An 11,051-nucleotide genomic window follows, 5' to 3' on the forward strand; every position below is an offset into this window, starting at 1 on the left:
CCTCTGACCTTTGACCCCATGACTTCAACGTCTATGAACAGAATGACCTTTTTTTTTGCATAGTTAAAACCGCTTGTCGGGCTAGACTTTGAGCCTTTTTATTGCTTTTTATTATTTTTTTCATTTTATTTCTATTGACATCCAGCATCAGACATTCCTATCCATTACATCATATTCACATACATCATATATCTGTTGTCTGCCTTAAATGTCAAAATATTTTTTGTTTATATCCCATCTATACCACCCCCCCCCCCCAAATAAAAAGAAAGAAACAGCAAAAAAACATAGTATCTACAAATTCCTCAATTAAATAAACAAAAAAGAAATAATACAGTAATAAAAATAATAATAATCAGAAGAAAAAAAATATTTAAACAGACACAGGTTTTGGAATTGGATTGCATTGTTATGGTATTGCTGTGTATTGTTTTGTTGGATTGATTAATTAAAAAAACAAACAAAAAACAAACAAACATTTAATTTAAAAATTTAAAAAAATAAAAATAAAATCGATTTTTTAAAAATGAGAATCGATTCTGATTCGCACAACGTGAGAATCGCGATTCAAAATCGAATCGATTTTTTCCCACACCCCTAATACATATATATACATACATATAAACATATAGGGAGTACCGGTAATCTTTTTTTAAATTTTTTTTTTAAGCAGTACAATCATTAATTCAAAAAATTAAAGTCAGGCTTGTGGAGTGTGACATAATTGACCCAGTTTTCCCAGTATGAAGTAAATTTCTCCAATTTATTATTAATAAAGGCAGTTATCAATTCCATTTTATATATGTCCATTGTGATTTCCATCCATTGCTTCAAAGTTGGGCTCTGCTGGGATATCCATTTCCTAGTAATTTTATTGCTTTTTAAAAATGCTTTTTAATGCTGTAAAAAAAAAAAAAAACTTTAACATATTACTTTCTTACATAAAGTATCAATTTGCACCCTCAAAACGCAGCAAAAATACCTCAATAAGTGCACGATCGCATGCTGAATGGGGTGACTTTGCATTGACTTTGCTCCAAAATATCCTGGCCACTGACCAGAGTTCCACCCTCTGTTTTTTTCCAGTAAACCTCTCTCGCCAAAAAGGCATTGCACAACTTGTTTTGACAAATCTGTGCGTCTATTAAACATCAACATATTAAAGCATTCCTTATCAACTTTAAAGCAGAGTGCATGCATGACAATAAACACCTTCTTGTGTAAATTGTGCTGCAAGCCAACAAACATTATTAACCTATAAACTGGTGGACAATTAAAGGAAAGGGCTTATATAAAGTTTAAAATGAAAAGGGAGAATCAGCAAAAAAAAAAAAAAAAAAAAAAAAAAAAAAAATCTCTGTGTGACCTTTGTTCCCTTTTGGACTGACAAAAACATCCAGAGTATAAAAAGGAGGGGGAGCGTCTGAGGACAGACTTGTATTTGTTGAAGGAGCTGCCTGCAACTCAACGCTGTGCAGAGGCAACCTTCCAACTAACAGGTAAGACTTGACGTAGCAATACAAGCTTTTGTTGCATTAAGTGAGCAATTTGCTTTAATTGTAATTGCATTCATCAGTTTGGGGTTAGAAAAATGTGTAAACTGGGAATATTTGTTAAAAGAAAATGTTCATGTTTCCTTGTGTGCGCATTATTTGCACAGCAATAACACACTTTTTTACAAAAAACAAGTTAGTTTAAGCTCGTATAAGACGTTTGATACGACTGCTCCAAACAGATTGGGGTGGTGAAGAGGCGCAGGAGGTATGAGGACCTCCCTCAGCCTGCTCCTCGCTCTCTGCCTGCTCCAAGGGGGCGGGGCGGAGGGCGAGGGGGGCGGGCCGCGCTGTCAGCCCCCGCCCAGCTGGAAGATCGGGGCGGTGGAGCCCATGAGGGAGGCGATGGGCCGGGTGACGGTGGTGGCCCTCCTGCAGGCTAGCTGACTGTTCTGCTTGGTGCAGGCGTCCAGGTTAGTACTCTTGTCCAAATGTGCGCCCGCTCGGCAGGAAATCCACACCGAAAAGCCTTGACATTTATGTATTTAAATTTGTAAAAATATGTCAAACAAAACGTCCATAGAAGGGTGGACAGAGAGGAAAAGTGTAATGATAACCATAGAGTCAAAAATGGACTGGTACTGCGACACAGTTAATTTAACGTCAATTTGACCAAACTGGTGCAAAAAGGGACAAACGGTAGAAAAATGGATGGATGGATGGTGCCACGTTGAACATACATGACGCTAACTTGAAAGAATGCAGCAACTTTGTATAAGTGGTTGTTCAGTTCCAGCAGTACCTATAAATCGCCACAAGATGGCAGTATCCCGTCATAAAATGCCTCTACTTGTAGGGCGACAAGTTGGAATGTGTTTTTGTCTCATTTTACAGTGCTTAACTTATTTTTTTTATTATTTCTTTTTTTTTTTTTTTACATTCGTGACAGTTAAAATGTCAACTAAAATGTGGCTCACTGTAAAAATTTTACCAGGATTTCAAAGCATTTTACAGTATTGTTTCACAGTAAAATACGGTGTAAGATTACAACGAATGACTGTATAAAAATGAAGGTTTTCTCATATTTCACAGCAATTATCTATTGTTTCACAGTAAAACACTGGTTAATAATTGCATTACTTTCACAGTGGAATATTTAAAAAGTACAGGCAATTTACTGTAACTCAGGTACAGGTTAGAGTGTCCGCCCTGAGACTGGTAGGTCGTGAGTTCAAACCCCGGCCGAGTCATACCAAAGACTATAAAAATGGGACCCATTGCCTCCAGCTTTAAAGGTTGGAATTGGCGGTTAAATCACCAAAATTATTCCAGAGCGCGGTGCCAGAAAATTTTTATGTAAATTATCCAAAAACTTTCCGTTCTCTGAGTTCCCAGTGAACAGACAAAAGCTGTTTTTGTTGTACCAAGCCAAAGGCTTGTAAAATTCCATTGTGTACGTTGGGAGGAGACGGGAGGGGTTATCTATTGTGATCCAAGACCTGCCCAAGCTCGATCCAGGACCAGTCCAAGCCCGAGGCATCTTTTTCTTTTGTGTTAATGTGACCGAAAACAATGGCTGTTTACATACCCCCCAACAGCTGTTGTTATGTAAACAGGGAATATCCAAATAAAAGAGGAGACGTGAACCTTTTTCCGTTAGAGCGTGGGTGACACTGTAAGAGGTTACAGGTCGACACGTTTCGCCTCAAATTGAGCAAAATTTAATCCTGTCTCTGTTTATTTCCTTGCTTCTTGTCTCGTTTAATAGATGTCATCAGTGTTTGAACCTGACACGCGGCCACTGCTGCTGCTCACTGCTCCCCTCACCTCCTTGGGGGTGGAACAAGGGGATGGGTCAAATGCAGAGGGTCATTTCACCACACCTAGTGTGTGTGTGTGACTATCAGTGGTACTTATTTTTAGCAGGGCACTGTAATTCTGCATTCAAATACTGTGATTAACTCTAAAATAACAGCCGTAAAATCACAAGTAATTTCTGTAAATGTTACTGTGAAAGTGATGCAATTAGATAGAGAGAGAGCATTTTATTGATTCCTTCAGGAGAGTTCCCTCAGGAAAATTAGAATTCCAGCAGCAGTGTACAGAATTGAGATATAATTTAAAAAGTAAAAAGTAAATGAGCCACTAAATTGCTGAGAATTTACAATGGAATGTTTTACGAGCGCGGCAACCGCTGCTGCTCACTGCTCCCCTCACCTCCTAAGGGGGTGCAACAAGGGGATGGGTCAAATGCAGAGGGTAATTTGACTATCAGTGGTACTTTAACTTAACTTGAACTTTACAGTGTGCATGTATATACAGTTTGAGACCGGAACGGATTAATTCTCTTGATATTATTTACTATAAGAGAACTTTTATAAATGATACGTGATGTAATTATTCGATTTGATGAAACTTTTGACAAAAAATATACAAACTCACCCCTTCCAGAATGGACGGCCTGCGCCTGAAGATGGAGAGCGAGGGCTTGAAGGATGTGACCTACATGGTCGTCAACCAGCAGGGGGTGCAAGCTCAGAACCTGCACCCCATGCTGGAGCAGAGGTTGTCGGCCAACATAGCGCTGTACAAACAGGAGGAGCAGCAGCCGGACGTCTGGCAGCTGCTGAACGGGGCCAAGGATGACTTTTTCGTCTATGACAGGTTAGATCAGTGAGGTCGCAACCCCCTAAAGGCCAATATTCACTTATAACACACGCTTTGTTTTACATACACATTGCAAGGCACCATGGCAGAAAACTTGTGCTGCATGCTTTTATTGGGGAAAAAGTAGCACCATCTAGTGGACAAATCTACAAACTGAAATAATGAAACTAAGATTAGGGCTGTCAAAAAATAACAAGTTAACTCAGGTGAGCAATCACAAGAAATATCGCATTATACATATATGTAAATATATATATATATATATATATACATATATATATATATATATATATATATATATATATATATATATATATATATATATATATATATATATATATATATATATATATATATATATATATATATACATATATACATACATATACTGTATATACATATATACTTACATATATATATATATATAAATACATACATAAAGTTAATTTAAATTACGCAAGTGAGTGATATCCTGTGATTAATCATGGTAAATCCAAATTCAAAAATGTCATTATTTTGATTTAAAAAAATAACCATTAAACAGCCCTAATTCAAACATATTAAATAATTCTCCTGGATGATGACATTCTCACCATAAAATTGCACGTGTGTCCAAATATATTTATATTTTTAAGTCAATTGAAATCACGCAAGTGAGTAATTACCTCTGATAAATCATGATTAATCCAAATTCAAAAGTATGACTAATGTCATTTAAAAAAATATCATTTGACATTAGTATTCCAAACATTTTTAAAAAGTTCCTTGATGAAATTCTGACAATAAAATTGCATTTGTGTAAAAATATTGTTTTTTTAAAGGTAATTTAAATTCTGCAAGTGAGTAATAAACTGTGATCAATCGAAATTCAAAAGTGCAATAATCTTATTTAAAAAATATAATTTGACAGCACAAGTTGAGATGTATAATGAGATAATTTCAGATACATGTTAGGTTGAATTATATTTGATCAATTATTTGGGGGAAATGGGGGTTCCAATAGCAGCAACACTATATACCAGACCTGGGCATTCCGCGGCCCGCGGGCCGCATCCGGCCCTTTGTGGGTCCCTGTCCGGCCCGCGTGAGGCCAATTATAAATTACAAAATAAATTTAAAAAAGTATCTATGTCGAGTGTGCAATACAACGGTGCTGCTTTTGTTTTGAAAATCGTTATTTGTATTACTTCCGTGTGAACGTATGCGTGTGCGTGATTGTCAGTGAATGTGAACAGCTGCAATCATTAATTACAAAATAAAGTTGAAAAAACATCTATGTCGTGCGCGCAATACAACTGTGCTGCTTTTATTTTGAAAAGTATTATTTATGGGCGTGTGTCCGTGTGTAACCTGCGAGTGAAGGTGCACATGCAGCGACAAGTGATGCACGGTTTACACCCGAGACGCTAAAAAGAGAAAAGTTGATGAAGAATGGCGTGTTTCCAACAAGACATGGACTGCAAAGCAACGTTCCCTCGAAGGTGCGTGCCTGCGCAATTGCGCACTGCTCAAGCGTCTGCTGCGCACAGCAAATATATGCCGCGCACCAAATCAAATCCCATCTGAATTCTAAACAAAATAAACATATTTATTCTATGTCATTTTGCAATGCAACTTTGAGTGACAGTGACAACAAGCGGCCCTAACGGTGTTCGTCAACACCGTTCAATTGAACACCGTTCAATTATTGTAACGTCTATCGAGATGCTTCGAGGACAGGAATTATATCGATCACTTTATTGAGCAAAACTGTTTATATTCGGACATAACCACACCAAAAACATGAGTAAAACACTTCTATCTCGAAAAACTAGTCATTTTCTGCCGTACAAACCAGGCCAAAACCAACTTGTCATCTGTCACCAACACGCATACCACTAAACCACTGGTGCGTTTATGGCCACACAAAAAGTCGGACAACTCAAACACCACACAAAGTTACACTATGACTCCTCAGTCATACGTGTGCTTATTTTACTGTCATTTATTATTAATGTTAATTTATTTATATTAGTCATGGAATGCTGTTACACACACTATGTTGAAGTATTACTATTATTATTAATTATTATTATTATTATTATTTATCTTACAGTATATATCAAAAAAAATATTGAGCAAAATTTAATTGAAATATTGTCGATGTGGCCCTCCAGCAGTGCTCGGGTTGCTCATGCGGCCCCCGGTAAAAATTAATTGCCCACCCCTGCTATATACAGTATATAAGACAGTAGCTCAACCTAAAACTCTCATTGGCAATTACTTGTGCACTGAGAAAGGGAAAAAAATGAAATTACAATATGTATATGTAACATAAGCAAAACCAGAAGCAGACACAAAAAATCTTGAAATAAAAGTGTCTGCATTAACACTAAACTATGACTCTTAGTAGAGATATAAAATACTAAGGAGGACCTGGTAGCATGACATGTTGAAGCAATACAATTTAGTTCAATACAATCAATTTATGCTTAGAGTCAAGAAAAGTCATTGTTCTAAGATGAATGTTAAAAATAAAAAAAACAAGCTCCAAAAAAAACACATTTTGATTATCCAAAAATACATTAACTTAATTTGCAATACAAAAAACTGTTCACAAAACTAAGTCTAATAAACAATCTGACCGAGTTTTTACAGTATAGCAGAAAAAAAATAAAATAATAAAGTACAAATAGGAAAAGAAAAACAGCTCTAAAAACACTGAAAAAATGTAAAACTGCATAAACTGATATAGTGGAATGAAAAAAAAAAAGTCATAGGTTTTCAATAGGATATCTGTAATATTTTGTTCGTGTGGCCCACTGTAGTGTTGCCTGTTAGGGCTAATTCAAGGAACACAACAAAGAATATCTCCTCGCACATTACACCAACTGTATATTCAATCAAAACGGGTGTGGAAGTCGCTTCCTATCCGTTCCACTATTATACACGGCACAGGAGCCAAGCTTGCAGATTTTAACAATGTTATAATGTCCATAGAATTTCTCACAGATTTCTCTCCAGCAGGATGTGACTTTTCAGCCACCTCCGTATCCTATCCCCCTCCGCTTACTGTTAAAGACAACAGATGGCTAGATTAACACGTACCACCTGTGAAATCTAATCAGCTGCCAGCTGTGTCTCGCCGTCAGCACATGCCCCGCCCCTATCCAATGGTGCTCGCCCTCAGCACCATAGACAGAGGTGGTGACCTTTGCTCCTGCAAGCGCGCTGGCCACACCTCCCTCCACAACGGGTTACGGGTTATACTTGTTTAACGATTTTCTACCTTCAAGGTACTCAAAGCGCTTTGACACTAGATGGGGATTGAACCAGGAACCCTCAGGTTGCTGGCACGGCCACTCCCCCAACCCGCGCCAAGTCGTCCCCACATATATGTTGTATATTCAATCAACACAGACAACATGGCTTGTAAATAAACAGACAAAATGAGGTTGAACACACAACTTACGAGTATCTTGTGTGATGTTTCCCCCTCAGATGTGGACGCCTCACCCACCAGATTTCACTTCCCAACTCCATCATTGGCCAGGGCCACATCGAGGGCGCCATCAAGGACGCTTACTGCAAGCGCTCATGCGGCGCCTGTGAATATGAGGTATGGAACATATTTTGGTGGCGTTTTTGTTTTTTTCTTCCATTATCCCAAAAACATACATGAGTAGGGATGATGCTCGAAATCGGTTTTCCCCGTTGTTGGATAAGAAAAGAACCGAGTCCTTGGACTCGAATCCCTTTTTGAGAACCGGTACCCGTTATCGAGACCACTATAGTAAAGAAAAAGAGTTGGTTCTTTATTCGAATCCCTGTGAACAAATCCCAAATGGGCAATGTTATGCCCATTTGATTGTAGACTCTTACTGACACCTTGTGGCGATATGAAAATACTACGCGTCATTAGTTTGGGCACTTCCGGGTTGGCGACGTCAGTTCAGTTCATGAGACAATTGAGAAGTAGACAAGTTGTGTTAGCTCCTACAAGCCTTGGAAAAGATAAGTCTGTAAGTAAACTGTTTAAGTTGTTTATATACGGTAACTCAATATTAGGTGGAAAGTGTTTCAATTTGATAGTAAGTTGTCTATTGAAAAACGATTTTTGTGCACTGTTTCAATGGATGTTTTGAGGACTTAAAATGGCTGCCAGTCGTATATTTCCACCATCGAAATAGTTTCAACACTCAGAAGTATTTGTTTGATGATAGTACTGTATATTTGTGTGAAGCTAACTTTTACATATTGTGTATTACATTTCAGTATGTTAATTGAATCACATAGCTTATACATTTATCATTGTGTGTATTTCAGTTAAAAAAAAAAAATAACAGTCCAGTGCAAAACAAAAGTAAAGATAGGAAAAGACAAAGCAAGATCAACAACAATAAAGAGCCTAAATGGATTAATCTGCTTTGGAACTTTATTAGACGTCTTGGATTGTTTGTTGTTTGCTGTCTGCAAAGCTGTATAACCTCAACACGTATAGTGAGGGCAGAACAGGCAATATGCAATTATTGCCAGGCTTTGCTCTCATGCAAGGGAAGAAGAATTGTTGATTGATGACTGTGGTGTTCTTAGTGTCATAGTGTGTGTAGTTAGTATGTTCCAATAGCAGCAGAAGTGCACATTTTGGAGAGCTGTATTATTTTCAGTTTTGTGCCCAAGGGAGTGATTTTATTTAACACTATATTATTATTTATACACCTATAGTGATCGCAGAGACAGGTTGTTTTTGTGTTACTGTATATATTAGTTTTTCTGAAAAATCCCACTTAATATACTTTGGGTAACAACAGTCAATATTTTTTAGGGGGGTAACAGTCAATATTTATTTATTTATTTTATTTTATTTTTTTATAAAATAAAAGTGAGCTTTTGTTAAACCAAATATTGTGTTTTTTTCCATATACAACAACCTATCTGGAATCGATAAGGAATCGGTTCGATAAGAGGATTCGATAATGGGCTCGAACTCGATAATTTCTTATCAAACATCATCCCTATACATGAGTGACATTCTACTAGTTTGATTGACTGGTGACCCGTGCAGGGTGTACCTCTCACCCAGCTGGGATAGGCTCCAGCTCCCTTTACCGCGGCTAAGCGGTGTCGAAATTTTCACTTTTGTCGGCCATTCTTTTTTTCCAGAGTGTTGAGATCCCGAGTGAGTGTCAAGCGAACGTAGAAGAACGACCCGCCGCACCAGCAGTGGAGACGGACACAGGGCACCACCACCATCATCATCACGGGCATCACGGGCATGGCAACCATCATCATCATCACCATGGAAACCAAGACCCCGTTGTGGTGCACCCTCATAGCGTAGATGACCACAATGTGGGACAACAGGCTAACCAGGACCTCCACTTCCAGGAGGCGCAGAGTTCTTCTGTGATGCAGGTCCCGTTAGCGCCCAATAAGTGAAAGTCCAAGCACAGCTGACAGGTCGCCGACGCCCCGTCGGCCAGCTGATGCTGACACTGACGGAGGCTGTTCGGCGAGGTGGCAAGCGACCGGCCTCACAGCCTGTGACGCTGCGAGCAGGCGCTGCCCGCCTCCTGCCGGTGACACGGTCTGGGCGAGGCCGATCACGTCAGCGAGAGTTGACAGTGACGCCCGCCTCCCGTCGGCTGACAACCACCTGAGCCTCAGATGTGAGCCTGACCCCCGGGGGTGGCCGGCTGAGAATGAGGCCACCTGTAAGCTGGACGTCAGCCGACAGGTTAAAGGTCGCCGTCGTGTTCCCAAATGAGCGTTTTCCCCTTATGGTCTCACCATGGTTTATGAAGCCAGGCGCGGAAACTACGTTCTAGTGGCATTTGGCTGAAGCCGCCATGGCAGGGACGGGAGGCAGCCATTAAGGAACATGACCGACAGGTTCGTAACAATTACAATTGGGCATCCCACAATATTTGAGCAAATTGATAAAAAAAGGAGGAGGGGGAATACTTAGGAGAACATAGTAGGGAATGCACTAGCACAAAACAAACACAATAATAATCCTTTTAAGCACATTTATAATAATCACCACTTCCAGTATGCACATACAATATCTACTTGGCTTTCTTTCTGTATTAGATTTAATGGCAAAACTGCACACATTCATACAAAGGTTCTTATGAAAAAAATAAAATAAAATAAAGTATCCACTGAGGGCGACGAACAAGCTGGAATACACTCCGTGCTTAATGATGGTTTCTGTGGGAAGGTGAAAGGTCACCCAGAAATCTGATGCTGGCACAGAAATATGTATTTGAAACTGGGTTAGGACAACATGTAAAAGGACGCCGTGGAATAAATAAAAGTGGATTGATTTGATTTTTTTGTGTGTTTGAATTAAAGGGTACTGGTGTTGTCAAAATGAACAATATATCAACATAATAATAATAATACCAATAAAAATGCTCACTACAAACCATCCATTCATTTTCCTTTTCTGGCCCGTGGCCCTAGTGTGTGAATGTGAGTGTGAATGTTGTCTGTCTATCTGTGTTGGCCCTGTGATGAGGTGGCGACTTGTCCAGGGTGTACCCCGCCTTCCGCCCGATTGTAGCTGAGATAGGCTCCAGCGCCCTCCGCGATCCCGAAGGGAATAAGAGGTAGAAAATGGATGGATGGATGGGTCAAACCAGACAACAGCCAAAAAGAGGCCATTATTCAATTGTGCATTGTGGTCACTATGACACGCATTACTAAACTTGGCCAGCAGACGGCGACGATGGTCTGTTCAAGAAACACCGCCATAATATAATGGATGGATAATATAAGGTCAAATTGATATTGTATATATAGACTGTCTATATATTGCATGCATTTGGCCACTTGTCTGGTTTAGTTTAGTTTCCTAAAATAGAGTTAACATAAAACAGCAACATAAATATCATACAATATTGCAAT

General features: G+C 39.0%; 1 protein-coding gene across 1 annotated transcript; it reads left to right on the plus strand.

Moving 5' to 3' along the window:
- Positions 1-1,353: 1,353 nt before the first annotated feature.
- Positions 1,354-9,764, plus strand: selenop (selenoprotein P). Its single transcript, XM_062025715.1, has 5 exons — positions 1,354-1,499; positions 1,736-1,966; positions 3,945-4,157; positions 7,641-7,758; positions 9,303-9,764. Exons 2-5 carry the CDS (start codon positions 1,764-1,766, stop codon positions 9,576-9,578), a joined length of 810 nt encoding a protein of 269 aa, XP_061881699.1. The 5' UTR covers positions 1,354-1,499; positions 1,736-1,763; the 3' UTR covers positions 9,579-9,764.
- Positions 9,765-11,051: the final 1,287 nt, after the last annotated feature.

This window comes from Entelurus aequoreus, linkage group LG17 (genome assembly GCF_033978785.1).
Source record: "Entelurus aequoreus isolate RoL-2023_Sb linkage group LG17, RoL_Eaeq_v1.1, whole genome shotgun sequence".
Taxonomy (NCBI): Eukaryota; Metazoa; Chordata; class Actinopteri; order Syngnathiformes; family Syngnathidae; genus Entelurus; species Entelurus aequoreus.